Source organism: Haemaphysalis longicornis, unplaced genomic scaffold, assembly GCF_048455015.1.
Source record: "Haemaphysalis longicornis isolate Haplotype H1 unplaced genomic scaffold, Haemaphysalis longicornis Haplotype H1 scaffold_9, whole genome shotgun sequence".
In the NCBI taxonomy this organism is placed as follows: domain Eukaryota; kingdom Metazoa; phylum Arthropoda; class Arachnida; order Ixodida; family Ixodidae; genus Haemaphysalis; species Haemaphysalis longicornis.
Window position 1 is genome coordinate 7,360,320 of NW_027526460.1, and position 21,296 is coordinate 7,381,615.

A 21,296-nucleotide genomic window follows, 5' to 3' on the forward strand; every position below is an offset into this window, starting at 1 on the left:
GGAACCAACTGTACTTCACAGCTTCATTGTTTCGCACCTTGTTAAAGTGGCCTAAGAATGCAGCACCTAACAAAAGAATGATGACCTAGAAGCAAAAAAAATGTGCTAATGGCATTTCCTCCGGTGACCTTGGGTGTCGCAATTTCAATACACGGTGTCAACTCCGCATTCAATTCACGCTCAAGTCCCACACATAAAGCCGCAGCCAAGGCATACAGTGCTGCAGGATTTCAGCCACTGTTTTCCTTGAAAAGTTCCCATCATGCCAGCTCCTGTCGTAAAACAAAAGGGTGAGCATGAGTACAGGATGTGCCAAAAAAGCGGCAGCTCAATTGAACTTTTTTTTTATTTCAATACAAAACGCTACAAGACCAGACAGAAGGCACAAAACCCGCACAAATCGCTGAGACACTCATCAACTTTATGCACAATAATTACAAAAGTGTTGGGGCGCCTTATGGGGCTGCAGAGGTGCTCGGCAAAAAAACCCTTGTCAACAAGTGATCAGCTCTGAACAAAACACACCACAGTGCTTGTTGTGGAATAACCAACTCAAACCCTAGGAGGGGGTCTTGTGAACCGCATGCTACCATGATATTCAATGGGTTAATGGAAAACCTCAACGAGGACGGCAGTCGCACTGATTTTACAGTGTCGTCTCACTGCTGGCGTGTTTGCAGTGGCGGTGACAAACATAATCCCTGCGCAATGCATACGCCTCCTTTGAGTGGCCATATGTTCCTGCAAGGAAAAAAAATTCTTGGCCACAGGACGCTGAGTACACTCACTCTGCATGTCCTGGTGCTACCTAGGCAATGGAGGCCCGTGCTTGTGTTTTTATTTCTCAAGCACAACCCTGTGCTATGGAACGTCACAGTCGATGATAGTTGTTAGGGCCCACCATTATTGTGGCTATAAAAAGAACTAGTACCCATTCATTCCCACGGCTATAAAAAGAATATGCACTTATTTCAAGCACAAATAGCTTGTTCTGCAAGCTTATAATCCCTGTTAAATTTGTGTTTCGTTTTGTAGGCCTTAAAGGAGCCATGAAGAGAAAACACAAGTTTGGTTCATTCGAAAGATTGCCTCGTTAGAACCATAACGACACCACTTATAACGCAAACTTCGCTCAAATAAGCTACATAATTAGGAAAAACGGGAATGGTCATGCGACCCACCAGCTCATTTCCCGCAACAGAACCTATGCCGTCACATGGGCTAAGCTCTGCGATTGGCGGAGGCTGGCAGAAGCAAACGCATGTTAGGCAGGGCTTACAGTTTGCATAGCGAGCTAAATGCCCGTGAAACATACTGCACATTCTTTTTATGACAAAGAACGGTGGAGTAAACGGTTGAAGGTCAGAACGAACTCGCAAGCGTGTGCGCCAATGCATACGAAACTAGCGCGCCGGCCGAGCTCGACATCTCGCCGTCGCGCAGACGAATTTTCGGGTTCGAGGCTCTTCGGGGCCAACGAACCGTTCCAGCACGCACAGCCGCGATTTTGCTTCGTATCGTAATCCCTTCGCAGGAGGTTGTCCGTCATATCGCCAACCAGCAAAGGTAAAAATAGAAACGAGGGGAGTAAGGAACAGCAAGAAGCGACGAGATAGTGCCAGTCGTCGCGTAAGTTTCGAATGGTGTTGGCTTGCTGCTGTCGTTACGAGCTCGTTTCCAGTTTACAACCACTGAAAACTTCAGTTTGTTCAGTTACGGCAGGGACCCTTACGTTAGCTCACTCCTGGGACCTGCTGGCGCTCGTCGCCGACTTCGTCAAATCGCTCTGACCTTGGGGAAAAAAATGCCGTAAACACCGCGCATTGACGCTCGTATCTTTCTGGTCGAAGCAGAGAGCTCGCGCGAACGGCTTTCCATACACGACACCGGCCAACTGGCATAAGTGATACTGCTACTGAAATTGAACTATTATTAACCGTAATCAAAACACGGCACATACGTACCAGTCTATATTCGTCCGTCGCGACGGGGCTGACGAGGCAGCGGTGCCGACGGCTGGGCGTTCGTCTGTTGGCTATCGCGGAATGGTCGCTTTCCCGTCCACCGCGTATCCCACAACTCTTGCCGCTCGTGCACTTAGAAGCATTGAGCGTTTTTGTGGTGTGAGGTTGTTAAATGCAAGCCCGAGCTCCTCGGCGAGAGTTTTGTTCTCCGGATCAGGCGATTCCATGACTAGGGCTGCGGGTGCACTAGGTTTTACTAGTATTTCTAAAATGGCCGCCGTCTCGATCGACTCCCGCGTGTGGGTGCTATATGGAGTCGACATACTAAGTATCTGTTTCATGGACCGGCTCTATGACGCCATTGTACACGTCACGGAATGTTCAATTTTAGCGGGAGATTTAAAATTTTGGCTTAAATTGCCTTATTTCTCAGTGAATAATGCATCATTTGCTTCCGGGAAAGCGCTTGGGGTACTATGAAACACCTAATCTTTCGAATAAAACAAACTTTTGTTTTCTCTTCATGGCTCCTTTAACCATTCCCACAAGTGTTCTGTAACGCATCATAATGATATCGCGGGAAAGCAGCTGGCGCGGCTTGCCTGCCTATTTCTTGTTTCTCTCACTGTATGTGGCTTATCTGAATGAAGTCTGCTTTAAATGTGGCACGAGTGGTATTCTGACGAGGAAATCTATTGAATAAACAAACTCGTATTTTGTTTTCATAAACCCAAAGCTCTCGCTTTAAACAGTAGTATACAAGGCTCCGAGTTCCTGGCTGGAGCAGTCTTGAACCTGAAATGCATAAGAGAGAAAAGCATAATAAAGCGAGGCACCAAGAGGAGAGGGTGAAATCTCTGCAGGTGTGCCACAGCCCCTGTGACCCCAACTGTGACCCCTCCTGCAACCACCGTGCACATCTCTTCCCCTTGCATAGTTCTGTGCACAGTTACAGTACGCAGGGAACAAAGGTTCAACTCAGTAGAGTTCCTCTCAGAGCGTGGTTCTGCATTTTTAACAGGACCAAAGCAGCCACTTCTTCGGCGGGCCCTCTTTGATCTTCATCATTTGTCTCACTCATTCTAGAAATTATTTTCTTATGTCAGCAAACATCAAAACTTGTGCGCCCTTCCCGTGCTGACCCCCTGCTCCTCTTGCTGCGCTAGGACAAACCCCTGTCTTTTTAATTATCAGTCCCCGCCACAAATGTGTGGCACTACAGGTATCCAAGAATATTACTACTATTATTTTTTACCTGTGCCAAGTCTCTACTAGTATTGTTGCTGGCTGCACTTTGGTTTACAAGGTACACACAATTAGAGAGGACAAATAAACCAAGTGGACAGCATGAGCGACACTAACTACTGATTCATCACAAGCACAATATTTGCTTGGGGATCAAAACATGTATAAAGGGTTACAAGATACAAATGGGTAGAAGAGGAAAAAAAAAACATTTTGCTGATTTACATGGGTGCAAAGCATCATTGTAATTGTTTCTTTAATGTTTACTTTTACGTGTTATTTGGAGCTAATATTTATTACCTTGTCAAACTTGTATCCACGCATGCGCTGCTTTTTCTGCATTTTCTTAATCACAGTGAATACCCTTTTTTTTGTGTGTTGACCACCCATTATGTAGTACCCTCCTGCATGAGGGCATTTAGGGGCATTTCAAATAAATAATAAAAAAATTACCACGTGAAAGGCTCTTTATCTTTGTTCATTTCTTGCTTCCCTACACACCAATACTAGTACATTCCCTGATTCATGTTAGAGTCCGCCCTGCTTCCGGAATCCGCCCTGCTTTGATTTCGATGGCAGTTGAAAGCTTTGACATTTCCTCGTACTCCAAAATGGTGCAGCTGCTATCAAGTTCTGCTTTCATACAGTACAGCTACATTTATACAGTGAACTCCGTTAAAAAGACACTGAAGTGATTTGTAAAAATTGCAGGATTACTAGCGCAAATTGTAGTCCGGAGTCCCTAGGCCATGTTTCGACCACTCCGAGTGCTTTTACGTGAATTTTTTTAGTAGAAAAATCAATTTGAAAATGCTGTTTTCCTCTCTGCATCCTCGCGCATTTTCTGGGGCGTTTTCGTGTGACGTCAGAGGGAGATGACTTGGCTTGACTGCGCTACTGCACGGCTCCCCGACCTCGCTAGGCTCGAGGTCGGCTAGCTAGGAATGTTATTTTGCAAGTCACAAGTTCGAATCCCTGAGGGTACATTGTTTTTCTTGGTTTTTGTAAAATGACTTTTTCGTTTTCGGCCAATGTTTTCTATACTGAGTTCACCATTTTTGGGCCATAACGTTCACTCCCCCACGAACTAGTTCACAGAACGCGCGCAGGCTGACACTGACGCGCTAGCGAGTTCTCGTTGGCGTGCTGTTGCCATAAGCACCGACTGCTTGTGGGCAGTGGGCACAGGCCAGAATCAACAGACCCTTGGCCTGGTACGAACACGCTTTTTACGATACAGGCATGAGTGAGGCAAGCTCCAAATATGGGGAAAAGCGCATGGCATTTGAGCGTCTGCAGGGACGCGGAGGGCGTTCATCCACTGCGTAGGCCTCGGCTAGTGGTTGCTACTATTCGAAGCCGTCCTGGGAGGCTTATCTTAGGCATTTTACAGCCGACAACATGGCAGAAGCGCGGTACAACGATTATTGAAATATCGAGAATGCCCACCCAACGATGCCGTCGAATGTCAAGCATGTTGTTTTACAGAACCGAAACCGAAACTTGTTTTAATGCTAATCTTGGACATCGTCCAATCACGGTGCATCTCCTCCCGTCGTCACAGCCTTTAGTTGGTGCATGGCAGTTTTTCTTTTTTCGCACTTTATAAAATAATTACCGACTTATCAACCGGATAAACGATGAAAAGTGTGTTAATTTGAGCCAATCTACGCAGTGCAAGCAAAAACGGGAGCTTGACAAATTCGCTTCAGTGTCCCTTTAAGACGAACTCGGTTAAGACGAATTCTCGCTTAGGCCGAACAGCTCTGCACGTATCCTTCGGTTAAGACGAACAACTTTCGGGGTGACCACCACTGCTGGTGATTCCAGGTAGCGAACATGGCAGTCTTGGCAGGGTGCGGCGGGGCATCCGTGAGACCACAGAGGGAGAGAAAAGTAAAAGGAAACCACAGCGTGAAGTGAATTCACACCACGGAGGAAGGGAGGGAGCGAGAAAAAAAGATGCAGATAAAGCTACCACTTCCCCCTTAATCACAGCGCCTGTGTGTCGTGCTCTCCCTATCGTCCTCGTTTCTTGTTTGCACTGTGAATTCAAGATCATGGAACACCAACTCACCCAAGCATCAACTTTAACCACATCTCCCACCCTTCAACCCACGGAGCCAGCAGCAAAGCAAAGAAAGAAAAAAAGAGCGAGGGTGAGTTTTGTGGCTGCTCTGCTCTGGAGGAAAGAGGCACAAAATTCGGAGGATAAAAATGTAAACAAAAAGTAAAAAAAAAAAAAAAAAGTGATGACGGAGACTTCCTGTCAGCGAACGTAGCAGATCTCCTGACCAGTGCCATTTCTGAGCGGGCGCATGTGAGTCCGCATCGGTTTGCGTCAAGAGTCTCACCGCGTCACTGCTGAGAAAGCGAAAAGTTCCCTCTCTGTCTCTGCTGCGCTGTCGCTTGACGTAGCGGATGAACTCTCACCGTCGCCGTTTGGACTGGATAAAACCAGGCCTCCAAAGGCAAGAGCCTTTGAAGACAGCCTTCTACTATCAAGTTGTGCACTCAAATAAATGATTTTGTTGTCTTTTTCCTCCATTGCAAGTGCACTTCATTCACCGTCTTGAAGCAAGATATTTGCGTGCACCTGGGTGTGTTGCTACCTAACCATTTCAACAAAAGTGAAACTAACAAAACCTTCTGCCTCTCGTGAAGCACTCTAATTTATGTTAGCTAGCTGAGGTTTGCCTCTTTTAAAACACGTGCTCCACAAAAGTCCCCACATAAATTTATAGCATGTTTACATGTCCCTTGTATATGCTTCGACAAGCTCCACTAATCCTATTTTATCATGCATTCGCAATTCGTAATGTCACAAATTGTAACGCAGGAAAGTGTATAAGGTCCCACTACCCGTTTTCACGGCTTTGGCATTTCCTATGTTAGTTAATCAGCAGCTGCTGTTGCTGCGAGTGATATATCTGTATTCATGACACCACAACCTTCCAATTTAGACCAGCTTGTCTTTATGCTTTCGTGCCCCTTAAAAGCATCCCACAGCTTGCTTCAACTGAGCAGCCTGCATCAAAGTGCAATACCCCAGCGAGAAGAAATGGAGAGGGAACCAACCAGTGCCTCCTCCAGTCTCGTACATCCGGTTTTCCTCGACAGTCGTAGAGCTTTTCCTGCTGTAGCCGGGTACCACAAAGCAGTTCGTCGAGGAAACCACCAACAAAGAACTTGGAGAGAGAACACCAATTCACGACGGGTGGGTCACTGTCGTCGGAGGAACCGCAGGAGTCGCGTTGTCTTCTGTGGAAGTTCACTCTCCTCGGGTTCAGTGTAGGCAGTGAGCTCGGTGAGGCCTCCCCTCAAGTCTTTCACGTACATGTTCTCGTCGCAGTCGTCGTCGTTGTCACTGTCATCTTCTGCTGCCTCCACAGGCCGCTGTGCCTCCTTCAGCACCGGTACAGCTTTGGGCAGCTGCTTGTGATGCCTGAAGCCCCCCAAGAATTTCACCTTGGAGAGGCCCCCTTTCAAGTTTTTCACATAGATGTCATCACTGCAGAAGTCATCCTCGTCACGTTTCCTGAGGGCTTGGTTCAGACTGGCCAACTGTGGTAAGAAGATGGACAGTGTACTCTATAAATACCAAACACGCATGCGGATGTACAGAGAGACATAACGGTGCAATGGAAAGCTAGGCAAAGAAACTTTATTAGGGGCAAGAAAAAGTTCTTGTCCATTTCCTACGGTACACATTAGGGCAAACTTTCAAAATCAGCCATACAAGAAGAGCTGGTTATAGACTGAAGCCCTTATGCTTTCCCTAGCAATAAGCTCATCGGGGTACCAGGGTGTCGGAACGAAATGTTTTTCACTCCGGTTTACGTTTCGTTTCATAAATAAAAGTTCCATTCCGGGTCATAAGTTCGTGTTTGCACGCAAGAAAAAAAATCGCGCCAAAAGCATTGAGAATTATGGAATCATGTTAAAGGGAGAGACAACTGATTTTTACGCTTCTAGCTCATATGAAAGCCAGCATTTTATAAAGTGGGGTAGCTGCAAGAAACAGGCGGAAAAAATTTTAATTTTGCACTAAAATTGGTGAAGCCTGAAAGGTGGCGCCACGTAGATGAGCCGACCGTTTTTTTTTGGACCTGGAGGGGAATGAAAAATAGCCTGAATAAAAGAGCAGTGCGAAAAATCCGCAAGTTGCAAAAACGAACTTTATTTCATTTACCTAATAACACTGACGAAGTCACGAATGGTTCCTTGCCTTAAATTCCTCCTTCGTGTGAGAATGTCCCCTCAACCTGCAGCAGGCCACAGCTTGGAGACGAATTCAAACTGGGATGTACGCAAACCCAGTCTTACATAGCTATTACTACCCAGGCATACAAGACGATAAGTGCAAACACTGCAAGCAGAGAGCGGATTTAGAACACATCATCTGGTCCTGCTCCAAAATAGATAAAACTGATAAGAGAACACTCATTATAAACACCCCCGAGCAGTGGGAGGCAGCCTTGCTCAGCTCGGAAGCTGACATCCAGCTACAAGTAGTCTGGATGGCCGAAGCCGCCGCCAGGGACCAAGGATTCCTGGCTGATGGCTGAGGGGGAATGGGCGGGGACTCCCACCTCTTCTACTCCCAACCCCTTACCGGGCAATAATAAAAGTTTTTCCTCCTCCTCCTCCTTGTATCTCTGTAAGCATCACGTTTTCTCCATAAGCATTGGACAACAACGTCAGAGTGTTGGCAATGTCTTGCGTTGATGGCTGCTAAAGTGCATGCAAAATTATGGCTTTTGCGACTACAGTAAAACCTCGTTACAAGAGACACTCAAGGGAACCAAAAATTGTGTCTCTTGTAACCAAGGTCTCTTGTATGCAATGTTGCTAACATGGCGAACATAGGAAAATGAACCAAACTGCTTTCATCCAAATGTCTCTTATAACCAAGTGTCTCTTGTAACAGTGTCTCTTGTAACGAGGTTTTACTGTACATGCAAAATTATGTCCTCCAGGGTCAAAAATTGTTACCCTGGCAGGAGTCAAGCCAATCCCCATCCAGTCCAAAGCTAGCCAAGTGGCCTAGGATTCAAAATGGCGTCGTCCTGGAGTCGCGGAAAAGCTTGTCCGGAAAAACGAACTTTTGGCTTTATTTTGTCCAAGATATCCGTTGTTCATATACATTACTCCTATGGGACAACTGGCGGTTCCTCGAGAAAGTCTGGAACATCCAGCAAGTCCAAATTGTTGGAGTCTGGAAAAACGGTCGGCTACTGTAGTGTCTAAATGCGACACCACCTTACGTGTCCAAACAATTCCGCCGATTTCAACGCATGATTCAAAAACTGCATAAAGGAATGGGAAAGTTTGCACATTATTGTTTTTTTTTAGCCGGGGACAAGTTTTTAAATGCCTTTTTTAATCTCACGTACAGTTACAAGTACGTTGTTGCATGGCTCACTGTCACGGTCGTCATCATTCCTTTTGTCACGCCATGTATGGCTGGTATATATAAAAATCCAGATTTCAAAAGTCCCAGGGCACTATCAGCAAAAATGTTTCGGGTTAACGTGTTTTAAGTGATGCCCGTTCATTTGGGGTAAAGAAAATATACTCAACTAGAATCGGTTGTCTGTCCTTTTAAAAATGTTAAAAGATGCTAATTAATGTTTTGTAAAAATGTCCATTTATTAGCTCGATTGCACGCAAAAAAATTGAGGACACCTCTGCAACCCTTGCTGTACACATCTTGATGGCGCAGCTGCAAATGATGCTTCAAGTATCCACCCTATGGTCCCCAGAAAACACAAGCCGGCAGTCCTCAACCTGGCAGGCAGGTTCGATTGAAATACTCTTGTGGATAAAAATCCTCGAGCGCTTTTTGTCTTAAGGTGCCCCATTGGTGTGAAATATACAATTGTTAGGTCTGAACACTTCAAGCCTCCAGAAAACCAGCATGTTGTGCATGTACACTCATTTCTTGAATAGGCTCGCCTTGGTCTGGGACCCAAACACTAAAACTCTTATGAATAATTTTAAGGCAATTCAAAATCTAGCTGTGTGCTTTGTTACTAACTCGTATAACCTTGACATTATTGCTACAAATTTAAAACCCTCCATCTCATATCTCAGGGGACACTCAAAAACTCTGCTGCACCTTATCTGTTTTTAATCTTACAATGAATTGTATGAGAGGGGTAAAAACTGACCAAAATCAGCACCTTCTGATCCCCCCCCCCCCCCCCCCGCATACATCCAATTCATCCACACAAAGGTATAAAAGCAAGAATATTGGAGAACATTCATGGCACGCATCTGCATTCCAAGCATCTTTTTTAAAAAAAGTATTAACCCTTTCACGCACACACACCCCCTGCTACTTCCGAGTATACTCATGTTGCTGTTTTAACTCAACCCTGACCACTTCCGAAATAACTCAGGCAGAAGAAAGCCAGTAGGCTCGCAGTAATTCAAACATTCGTTTAATTAAAACACATTTCAAAATTTCCGTTGGCCCGCTATGTGTTCCATGTGTTTTAAAGCCGCTTAATTCAAACTGCTTCACTAAAATTTGGTTAATTTGTACCTTTTGCTTGTCCTTGCCAGAAAATATATGCTGAATTTGCCGCTTCTGCACATCGCCATCCTTTCAGCACATTGCTGGGATCCACAAGTGCTTGACCAGTGAAGAAATCTCTTGCAATAAACTGGCTGCTCTTCCTGGCATCGAAAATTTTGTTTGAAACTCTCATGCAAAGACGAAGCAGTCATCCATTCGTGATTTTTTTCCTTTCAAAGTGTGAATAGCACTTAAGTATTGCGTGTGAATATTGTATTATGTATTAAATATAGGTGAATGTTTCTTTACAACATAAGCTGCTATGTTGCCCCGACTCATATTTATGAGAAATTCTGATAATTCAAACTTCTAATAACTCGAACAAAATCCTGGTGTCCGTTTGAGTTTGAATTATCGCGAATCTATGTACTGTACAGCCGGTGTGTCATGCCATCTGTGGAGAGCTCACCCAAATGCGTAAAATTTGTACGTGAAATTTTAGACAACAGATGTAACATATGTTCCTCCATTCGCGCCACTTCGCCTTCGTCTCAGCAGCGCTGCGATGGCGGGCAACCGTGTCACGTGCGTCCGCGCTTTGACAAACGAAGAAATTCAGGAACTTTTGATAAATTTCGACTCCGACGAAAGTCACAATGATAAAGCAGCTCAGCTAAATGGCCTGTCGAGTGAAGACAGCGAGGAAGAGCCCCACCATCCTTAGCTAGAATTTAGAAAGAAGAGAAAACGCGACAAACGGAATGTCTGCTGGAAGAAAAAAAAATTCAAGCCTCAAGAGCATGCTTTCGACCCATCTTCAGGAATAAAAATGTTCCCCGTGCCGTGCAGAGCGTTGTAGTGATTTACTAGTGCAAAATTTCCGCAGAAGTAACATGCAAAAAAACCCGGCAGGGAGTGTGAGCAGTCAGGAAGGAAGGGGGGGGGGGAGAGAGAGAGAGAGAGAGAGAGAGAGAGAGAGAGAGAGAGAGAGAGAGAGAGAGAGAGAGAGAGAGAGAGAGAGAGAGAGAGAGAGAGAGAGAGAGAGAGAGAGAGAGAGAGAGAGAGGAGAGAGAGAGAGAGAGAGAGAGAGAGAGAGAGAGAGAGAGAGAGAGAGAGAGCAAAAACTATGCAGTGAAAGCGTTGAAGATAGGAATGCCCTTCTTGGCAGTGTCCGCCCCTTATGAAATGTTTCCCGCTGCATTCGGGCAGCACTTGCATATGAGTGCAACATGACCTGTAGCTGTTTCCGTCAAGTGTGCGGCTGTAATTTGCTGTTTTCTCTGATAATTGTGACCAAACATTGTATTTTCCCTTCTTTATCGTTAAGTCGTGTTTTAGAATATTTGTCCTTATTCATGCATAACACCCCCTACAACAAAACCATAGGGCAAATGTATACATTTCAGTTAATTAATAAGGCCGCAACATCTGCATTAGGTGATCATGCGGGGAATTCTGCACTGACCATTGAGACAGACGGCCTCAATGAATATGGAAGCAGGCCTACCGAAGCAGAGGGGGCACCAGCAAGACAAAAGGCAATTTTATGCCAGCAAACCGACAGCAACCTCCCACCTCATTGCATGCAAATTGAAATGAATCCTGAAATACCTGAACTTCCCACTCAAACAAAAAACCAAAACAAGTTTTTTTCTGTTTCGCTCCTGAACAAAATAATAAATGACGTACCGTTTTCATTTTTGTTCAGGCAAAAAATCTATATTTTTAAATTTCTGGTTTCAGTTTTCATTCTGTTCCACCCGCTACGCTCAACCCATGAGCATTTCGAAATTACTCAACAGGGTGGGTGTGCAACTCTTCAAATCTTAAAACCACCACTCAAATGTAGAACTGACATTAAGCAAAACCCTAATGACAAAGCAAAGAGGCAAATTGGTCGAAGCAGAAGCATGGAGACGTGAGAGCAGTAACTACCACTTCGAAACCAGTCTTGAGTGGCCATAAAAAACGCCTTTCTTGCAATTTTTTCCACCTGCAACCTTCGAGAGCAGGTGACCAACGTTTCAACCATGCCCGTGCCAATGTGCGGCCAGACCTTACCAGCAACTAGAAGGAACAAAGGGCCAGAGGAATTGGTCAGGTTGCCCTGGATTAAGTGATCTTGCAAACAGGGTTAGACATTCCCAAGCCCTTTCACACGCAACTAACTAAACACACTAGTTTCTTTTATATGCAGTGGCACACACGTCACGTCACTGAGCTTTTGCACCGACTCAACTGAACGAAGAGAAAATGGTGGCTAAACTGTAAGCTGCTCAACTTATTGCAGTACCTTCTACAAAAATCCTCAACTAATACAATGACAGTTCAGCATCATAAAAACTAGTCCCTAATGCATTAGCCATGAGCCCATCTATAGCTACCAAAGCTGACAACAGTAAGACTGATTTAGGCCCTTTTACCTATTTTTTTTTATAATTGCAATAATATGCCCTTTGGCATTAGTTAAAACAGTCCTGAAAATACAATTTCACTTTTGGTTCCCGGAGGAAGACCAGAAGAGACCAGTGGTGGGCCCCGGAAGCCATCACTGGAGGTCAGGGGGACTTCCAAGACGGAGGCCTGTGCTGCGAAGGTGTCGTGATCTCACTGCATTCAGGGAAGCGCACGTCCATAATAAGTGACTTGTGTCAGAGTCTTCGGCAGGAGCCGTACAGAATTGGCAGTTGATGGTAAACTGGGCATGCTAACGTGGTGGCCAGGGCCCTGTTGCCGCAGGAGAGGGGCCACCCCAACACAAAGCCTATGCAGCAAGACCTCCTTCCTGCGAGCGAACCCACTGGGGAGGTCTGCTCCACATTGTGGGATGAGAGCACGTGTGGCGCGATGCAGATCTTCCTTTCGTTGTACAAATCGTTCATGCGGATTGGTAGTCAGCGGTTGTGGAATGAACGTAAGGTGGCAGGCGCTACCTGACTTAATTTGAGTGGCGAGTCTATTGCGCCGAATCCACAACAGATGGAGAGGGCAGAGCAGGTGTCCAGTATTTTGTGAATGTCTCTTGAGACAAACTGGTTGTAGGCTACGCGGCGCAAATACCGAATGGTCGCCGTAGAATCTGCGTATAGTTGGACAGTGTAACCTTGTGGGAATTACGGAGGCCCCACCATCTTCCCTATCTCTCTCGGCTCGCTGCGGAGGCGAGAGGGGGAGGTCCCTATCTCTCCCTGAGGCCGCAAATTTGTCCGTCGCGAGAGGATGACGGCGGGGGGCGCTGCCGAACCCCTCACGTGACAGGTTTTGGCCGGAAGTTCTGGGCGGCCTGGTCTGGGGCAGTCAATGAAGGAAGGGCCTCTTTGAGATACGAGCCATCATCGGGAGCGGCTGTAAGTACCACTTGCTCCTTTTTGGCCTTCCTATGTCCGCCCTCATGCCTGTTTCTCCTGTCCTGGCTAAGATGGTCTTGGCGGTGGAGAGCGACGCGCCCGACGTCCCCTTATTGCAGTGCAATAAACGTCGGAGTGGGCGACTTCTGTGTCCTGTGTTCCTGGCTGTTCGCTGCCACTATGCCGAGTTGGCAATCCGTGGCGGCGTTCAGCGTAGCTAGCCTTGTGGCCGAATCTCAAGGATCGAGCTCGGCCGCCGTGAGAACCCTGGTCCCACAACCTCCAAGGGCTTGAAGGGCCGGCATTAGTGCCTGCAGTCCGTCGTGGACAACTGTAAGCTCCACCAGCATAGAAGATAAGGTGCGGAGTGTTCCATAAATGCAGGTTTGATTCGCATCTGAATGAGCGGGACATCGCACTGCTGTAGTTAAAATGCCCTCTTGAGCCCCAGCGTCCACAAGGGCCTGCACCACCTGGGACTGGTTCACAGGCACCACGGAATGCACGTCTGCCTTTCCAGTCGATCGAATCTGGAGTCGAGTAGGTGGCTGGTTGTCGGTCATTTGATGGTAGAGCCAGGGCAGCCTAGTTTCAGCGTGGACTGGTAAGGCAGGTAGTGAACGGCTGAAGCTGATCGCTAACGCCGCTGCCTCTGCAACAAAGTTTGTGCTTACGGGTGGAGCAGCATTGATGTACAAGCTCACCCCGGGTGTTGAGCTGAGCTTCTGCCTGAAGAGATGGTATAGGCATTATTTGAAGGAGGAAGGTGATTGTGCGCACAGCCGTTCTATTGGTTGCCTCAAGTCGGGCCCACTCTGCCTTGGTGACGTACTGGAATTGAGCGTGGTAGAAAAGTGGAGGCTGAACTATTGATCACACCAAGAGTTGAGCCATTGTGGAGCAGGAGCTGCCAGCCTTTTGTGAAATGCGTCGGATAAGGTGGAGCATTTGACCTGCTCGTTGGCGGGCAGATTGGAGCCACAGGGCAGTTGACTCAGACAAAGAATCTTCAAATCCAGCACGCAGAGAGATATGGCAGTGTGCACAGGCTGTCCTCAGAGTTGTAGTGCAATCGGGACATTCCCAGTCGACGACAGCCACAAGCACTGCCCATGAGCAAAATGGCTGTCTTTTTGACTAAAAGGGTACGACCAGTGTATTCACTCGTGCTTCCGCAACTGTGCATTATTGTACACAGTAAAGGGACTGCTGTAACAGAAACTTACTTTAAAGGAGCCATGAAGACAAAATACAAGTTTGGGTTTATTAGAAAGACTGCTTAGTCCCGATAACAATGATACCAATATCATCGCAAATTTGAACGGAGATATTAAAGAAAACGTTTGAAGCCGTCGCGACCCCCTAGCCAATTTCCTGCAACTTTTCTATGACGTCACAGAACCTTGTTTGTGCGATTGGCGGCCGCCTAACTGACCTGTCGCGACGACACATGACCGGATGTCTGTAATGGGGCCTCTAGTTCCATTTGACCGCATCACTTGAATGCTAACGTGCAGTTAATGCACTGAAAATTATGTTTTATTGTTGGCCCGTATGACGTCATTCTTGCTCATAACACGTCACTGTGGCGCAAAATTTGAAAGTTTTTAAATACTTCTTGCTTTTTTTTCGTTAAAAAAACCTCTATTGTGGCTCTAATGGAGCTGAGTGAGATACTGAATCATAGTTCTTTCAAATTACACGAAGTTGTATTTTCTCTTCATGGCTCCTTTAGCACACATGCAAAAAGTGATGGGCCTCAAAATTTTTTAGAAGCAAATGAATGTGTTGGGTTGACATGACAAAATGTTACCAAAGCAACCGTATTCCTGGGCTTCATTTGAAGCACATCATAGAGGTGGCCTTGACCCAATTAGGACAACTCACAGTTTTGCAAAAGTAGCTTACGCCAGTGCCTCTGTCCACCTCGTTTTCATTAACAGCTTTCACTGCCACAATGCCTCGGCGACTAAGCCACTGAGGCAAGAGTCGACTTGCGTGTGACTGGGTGGAGAGGAGTACTCACGTTCGGCTTAACGTCCTCCTCTGATCCTTGGCCAGCCTGCTGCATGCATCCCTTCAAGCGGGTCTTGTTCAGCAGCTGTGTCCGTGCCTGGCCCACATGCCAGTTACATGCCACCAGTGCCTGAAGGACGTTCTGCAAAGGGGAAAGAAAAGAACACCAGTGTAGAAGGAAGAAAACAAGGACAAGACTACTCTGGAGCAGCCCAGCTTTCTGTCAACCAATTCTACTTCCAAGGCACTTCCACAAGACAAGGATGACCAGATGCTCCCCCCTGAAAAGCTCCTCCGCCCAACTCTCATAAACTCAAACTGGGTGGCAAGTGTAGTTTACACCTTAATCAACAACTTTCCTGCTTCACTTTGGCATGAGATTTTTGTTTTAGAAGGCCTGTCACAACATTTTCGTGCGTTAATTAGGCCAAAGGACAAAGTTACTCTTCCCAGAGATTGTAAATGTGACGGGAAAATTTGGCATCCACCTGAAACAAAGCTGTGCGACTATAAAGGAAAGCTGTATAGCTTTCTCAAAAGCTTCACATCTGAAGAAAAATTCATCCTGGTCCGGGATTCGGACCTGGACCATCGCCTATCTAGAGCAGTCGCTCTACCAAATGGGCTTAACAAGAAGGTGTGCAGTGTGTAGCATGAGAGCTAACTAATAGAACAAAATAAATTGACAAATTAAGGGACAAGGGTTAGACGGCCAGTTTAGAGGAAGCCCCAGGGTATAGCTAGTTTCTGCAAATGGAAGTTTCCAATTGTGCATATTTGTGTAACAATCACAACATTGTTCAATATGTACAACCCCAATTTTTGAATAAAAGTAGGCACTTGCTCGAGAAAAGCAGGACCATTGCCGCACAAATTCTACACTTTGCGCAAGGGAACTGCTAGCCAACACTGCGCCCCCTATCAGTCTCTGTGAGGCCACCAGCGAGTCTGAGAACTTGCTCCTACCCCTGCACATGGAGCAAGAACAAGACAGGAGGGGAAACGGTGCTTCCTAGGGCGGCCAGATACCGTCACAGGTGCTTGACCTATGTTAAGCTAGCAGCAGCTGCAATGGGCAAAGAAACTGCACCGCCGCAATTGACATTTAATTGTGCAGCCCCAGAACGAATTGTGGATGCTATCATTTCGTCCATCAGTTGCCTTTACCCTCCCCTTTGCCATCGCAGTTACAAAGCTTTGTAGTCCATGTTCATTTTCATTGTGACATCATGTGGTCGTTCCCCTGCGCCTGCTGCAATGGGCCGTGTCGCCTCCTATACATATTTATTTTTGTGCCCCTGCATCAGTCTTGGGCAGTAACTAGTTACTGGTACTGCGTTACCGGTAACTAGTTACATTTTTCAGTAACTTGTAACTGTAGCTAGTTACTTTTAGGGCAGAGGAACTTGTTACTTATTTTGCACAGTAACTGTAACAGGAAATTATGTAGTTTTTTATAAGAGCATCCAACAGCAGCACTTGTTAATGGCCAACGTACAGCTTGTGGTGCTTTCCACTTTTTTGGATCTTCTTTCCCATATGATTTCCACATTTCACCTTTCTGCACGACTCCCTTTGCAGTTTAGGAAAGAAGGTCGCTAAGAAGCTTATCTTCTCTGGACAATACCGAGGTTGGAGGTTGGTACCTAAGATGATTTCTTAAACCTGTTCCTTCGGCTTTAATAGAGTGCAAACACGGGGGAAAAAAGAAGAAAAAAAAAACTGACAATCAGACCTTTGCTAAGGAGGATGCTGGCCTGTCATTATAAAGAAAGACAACTGTAATGAAACCAACAGCGCATTAACAAAAAGTTGGTGCAACAATATGAGGGTACAGAACAATTGTACATGTTGGGATTGAGTTAGTCCCATTTTAGGTGCTTTCGTCTATGGTTTTACCAAGTGTAATTTTGGAAACCCGCATGCCTTTACATGTTTCCAATAAATTATCTCTATCATTTGGTTTGCGATCTATTACTGGGCTTTCTACAGTAACAACATTACTTTTTTCACAGTAACTGTAACAGGGTTACCATTTGACTTAAGTAACTGTAACACCATTACTTTTTACTAATTACGTGCCCATGACTGCCCTGCGTGGCGCACAACCTACAGCTGATAGACGGAAAGGCTTGACCTACAACAGTGCCGCTGTTGGTAAAAACAGTTAATGGTATAGACAACTATAGTCATCATTGACGGCATAAAATAGAATACAAACCATGATGTCCGTAGTCTTGAACTCTTGCCTCAGCTCTTTAAGACTTCTCTCCCTGTCAGTCATGTACCTTGTGTGTTTCACCAAACTGTCCGTGACACCGCCTTCAATCTTGATCGCTTTCTTGGCTGTGATGTTACTAAGCTGCTGTAATTGCTTGGGCCTTCTGTCCCCTTCAGAGGCAGTTGAGAGAACCGGTTTCTGTTTCACTCCGCTACCAACTGCCTCACTCTCTTTGAGGCCACTGGTTGAACAGGGTGCTTGAACATTTGGACACTCCAGTCTGGTGCTGCAAAGGTGGGGGAAAATGACGGAATCAAAGGACTTCAAGACAGCTTCGGCAGAGCATTCTGCACATTTGAACTGAAATTCGTGAACTCCTCCCAAACCATGAATAATGACCTGGGGGAATCTTTGAAAGTGGCTAAACTGAAAGCTTGGTTTTTAAAAATAATAAGGGTTTAAAAAACTTAGTGCTTGCCTTTGAGCCAACTCTCGGCTAGCTTTCTTCGAGGCCGGTTCAGGAGTGCCTGGAATGGTTACACTGGCTGTGTAAAAAAAGAAAAAGAAAAGAGGTCTTTAGTTCAGGATTACGTACAGGTGATGTAGCAAAAGTTAAAGGCAGGGTTAATATCAGATAGCCTTTAAATGCGAGGCAATCTTTGGGGTGAGAGAATTAGCCGCCATTACCTCACAGGCATCCACAGACACAGATTCCTCGATCCTTGCAGGAAAATCTAGGACAAGTAGTGCATGCGTACTAGCACAGATGTGCATGTGTGCACGTACGAGTGTATAGCGTTAGTAGCGCTTCTTAGAAAGCTAACAGAAGCTGTTACGACAAATCCAGTAGCACTATCAGCCAGGACTTCAAAATTGGTATTACTAGCCAAGCCGTGCTTAACGTTATATTGCAAACCGTTATGCAGACAGCACGAGAAAAAACTGGCCACTATTTCGCCCTGCAAACATGGCTCCAGTGAAGCTGTATCAAACACCACATGTGCTGAATGGGGGTATGTTGGCTCCAGTGAAGCTGTATCAAACACCACATGTGCTGAATGGGGGTATGTTTTTTCCTCGGTTGTCAAAAGTATATCTTGGGGAAGGAGAACTGTTCTGCATTGTTGTCATGCAGAAGCGATATAGATACTTGTCCTTCAGTGGAAGCAATGGCAAGGTAACTAGTCTGAAGTTCCAAGCCTGCTTGCTTCACATCGTCATACACAAGAGTCTGACTGGATGCATTCATTGCGATAACACAATGCTTGGGGTCACTCAAATCATCCACATTGGTAAATTTATTGATTTCTTCATTGTCTACATCCACATCTTAGGGGATACTCACCAATGTACTAGGGTTGAACATAATTTTATGGTGCTTGTACAGCAGACTCTGTAAAAGTATGTCCAACCACACTTTTATATTTGCTTTCTTAACTAACCCATGCAGGTATGTGGGTTTCACCTTACGATGCTTGATGTGTACATCAAAGGCGGTGTCACAACTGATATGTCTCGGTAGACTCTGTACCGAGGTTTATAAATTTATCGGTACGTAACGAATTGTCCTTTAACACCAAGCTGTCCACCACTTGCTAAGGCATTGCGCTGCTGAGCACGAGATCGTGGGTTCGATTCCCAGCCGCGGCGGCCGCTTTTCTGATAAAGGCGAAAAGCAAAAACGCCTGTGTGTACGAGATTTCGGTTGCACGTTAAAGATCCCAAGGTGGTCAAAATTAATCCGGAGGCCTCCACTACGGCGCGCCTCATCACCTGCGTTGCATCGGCGCGTTAAACCCTAAAATCAATCAAATCTGTCCACCACTTAAGCGCCTAATGCTCATGAAGGGGAGTCGTGGCGCAACAAGCCGCTTTTCAACTGCATCAAGTTTAGATAAGTTATATGGTATTCCACGTTATGTAGAGCCATGCGTCTTCTACAAGAATGGTATTTTACCGCATAGAAGAGGGTCTTTACATGCACTGCACACACTGAACATTGTAACGTTCTCGTTGGGGGAAAGCATCCCTGAGCATGAAGAGAACCAGTTTTTTCTTCAACGTGCCCGTCACACTCGCAATTTTCGACAGGTCATTGTCACACCACATGTGATCACACACAGTGCACAATACACCAAACTCACGGTCTACGAACTGCCGCTTGAATTTATAATTAGCGCCCATGAAATTTGCCAACTGATCAGCGAGATACTTGAGTCTTTTCGCAGCGTTCTCTGCTTCACGGCACCCCTTGTCGTCTTGGCGGGTTTGTCGCCTACGTTGGGCTTCTTGGGCGAGAATTGCTGGGTTTTGCCTACGACACTGTTGAGAAAGACGAATTTGTTCCTTTCGTCGAGCGTTGTATTCACGCTGTTATTCTGGTGTCTTCCATTTCCGTGGTCTACCCATGGCAGTCTTAGAATGAACTGAATGAGTTCAATGCGGTGTGCACTTTACACGAGGGCTTCGAATGACGCCTAACGGCCCCTTCGAAAGCAGCTGCAACCAAATCTTTACCCGCAAACGCATGGGAAGGTGTTTCTATTCTTCACAGGGCCTTATTATCCATCATGCGGTTTGATGCTTGTTTTGTGGTTTTCTTTATTGAAACCAACACTGAGCTTTGTGCTGTGCGCCTGATTAGCCTGACGCATGCGCTCGGCGTCTTGGGCGGGAACTGCTGGGTCCTGTCTCAGTTTTTTGTTTATGACACGAAATTTTCCGAGCAACGAGAGGCTCCCACCACTGCCGCTGACGTAGGAATCTCCTGCTCCCCGACTTGAGGCCACTGCTCCCCGCGGCCTCCGGCTTCCGATCCTGATCCCTGGCTTGAGGCCGCTCACCCGCCAGCACTGAGCCTCTCGAGCCTGGGCCCTCTCGAGCCTGACGCCCTTCCACGGCTGAGCAGCTAGGCGCTATCTGGCATTGGAGCTTCCCGTCTGCCCCCCTCCGGACCAACTTCACCCCTGTGTCACCCAGAGGGAAAAACCGGCAGACGCAGTGGCATAGTGTGAGCTGTGTGAGTGTGTGCGTGTTTGTGGTTTGTGCGCGTGTTTGGGTCCCAGGTTGGGTACGCAAGCCCGACTAGGTATGGGCAATTCTGCCTTCTGCGGCCCTGTACGCCTGGTTCCACCCACCATGAGTACAAATAAAGTATTACTACTATTATTATTATTACTAACAGCTTCGCCCCGAAACAAAAATTCGTGGGCGCGCACGCCAAAACGTGCGTTTAAATACTGCATTTAACGCTACAGACTTTACCAGACACCTGAAGCGCAAGACTGAGCAACAGGTATACTGGCAAGTACACACAGAAGCAACTCTCACCTTTGTTTTGACTTGGCGGGGGGTTCGGCTCGCTTCTTGGTTCCGGACACTTGTCGGGTAGTGGGGTAGTCGGTGTGGTGCTCTGCTGCAAACATCTCTTGCGTGGCCTAAATTGCCGAAGTGTGCTCACCAGGCTGGGAGAGCCTGCGCCACTCGTGCTAGCCAAATCAGACATTGCACAGGAGCCGATTAAATCAATTAAACCATCAAACTTGCACCATTCCTCGAACCACTGAATGCTTGAACTGCTGGGAGTCACTGCGTGTCCACTTGGCTTAGAAGGATGACACTCGACATCGAAAGCTCGATATCATAGCGCAGAAACCGGCACCAAGTACCAAAAACTCACGCGTGGCACCAGGTAATTACAGGTAAACACATTTCGTTCACAAATAACGCACATGAGGGCCGTGCAAAATGGCAACGGCCAACAATGTGCGTAAACAAATATCATTATCATCATCACAAAAACACACCAATGCAAATTCACTTCAAATACTAAAGTTGCCGCCAAAATATTTCAATTTTGTAATGACAAGCGAAGGAATGATAATAAAAAATTAAAATTTCTGGGCGCATGTATGCCATCGAAGCCTTAGGATACATTTGCTTATTTTGTATTTCAAAGCAAAGCCTTTTAAAACTCGATG

The 21,296-nt window shown here is 46.3% G+C and overlaps 1 protein-coding gene across 1 annotated transcript; it reads right to left on the minus strand.

Annotated features, from left to right (window-relative positions):
• Nucleotides 1–328: 328 nt before the first annotated feature.
• LOC144153034 (uncharacterized) lies at nucleotides 329–21,096 on the minus strand. Its single transcript, XM_077684666.1, has 6 exons — nucleotides 20,647–21,096; nucleotides 17,795–17,861; nucleotides 17,317–17,602; nucleotides 15,106–15,237; nucleotides 6,288–6,773; nucleotides 329–2,759 (listed from the first exon to the last, which is right to left on the minus strand). The coding sequence occupies exons 1-5, from the start codon at nucleotides 20,819–20,821 to the stop codon at nucleotides 6,432–6,434; spliced, it is 1,002 nt and encodes a 333-aa protein (XP_077540792.1). The 5' UTR covers nucleotides 20,822–21,096; the 3' UTR covers nucleotides 329–2,759; nucleotides 6,288–6,431.
• Nucleotides 21,097–21,296: the final 200 nt, after the last annotated feature.

Excerpts from the sequence above, each read along its gene's own strand:
- LOC144153034 (XM_077684666.1), bottom strand. The coding sequence starts at position 20,821 with ATGTCTGATTTGGCTAGCACGAGTGGCGCAGGCTCTCCCAGCCTGGTG. Across the intron at positions 17,603-17,794 it reads AGCCGAGAGTTGGCTCAAAG|CACCAGACTGGAGTGTCCAA; the intron begins GCAAGCACTAAG and ends CCACCTTTGCAG. Across the intron at positions 6,774-15,105 it reads AGGAGGACGTTAAGCCGAAC|TTGGCCAGTCTGAACCAAGC; the intron begins GTGAGTACTCCT and ends TTCTTACCACAG.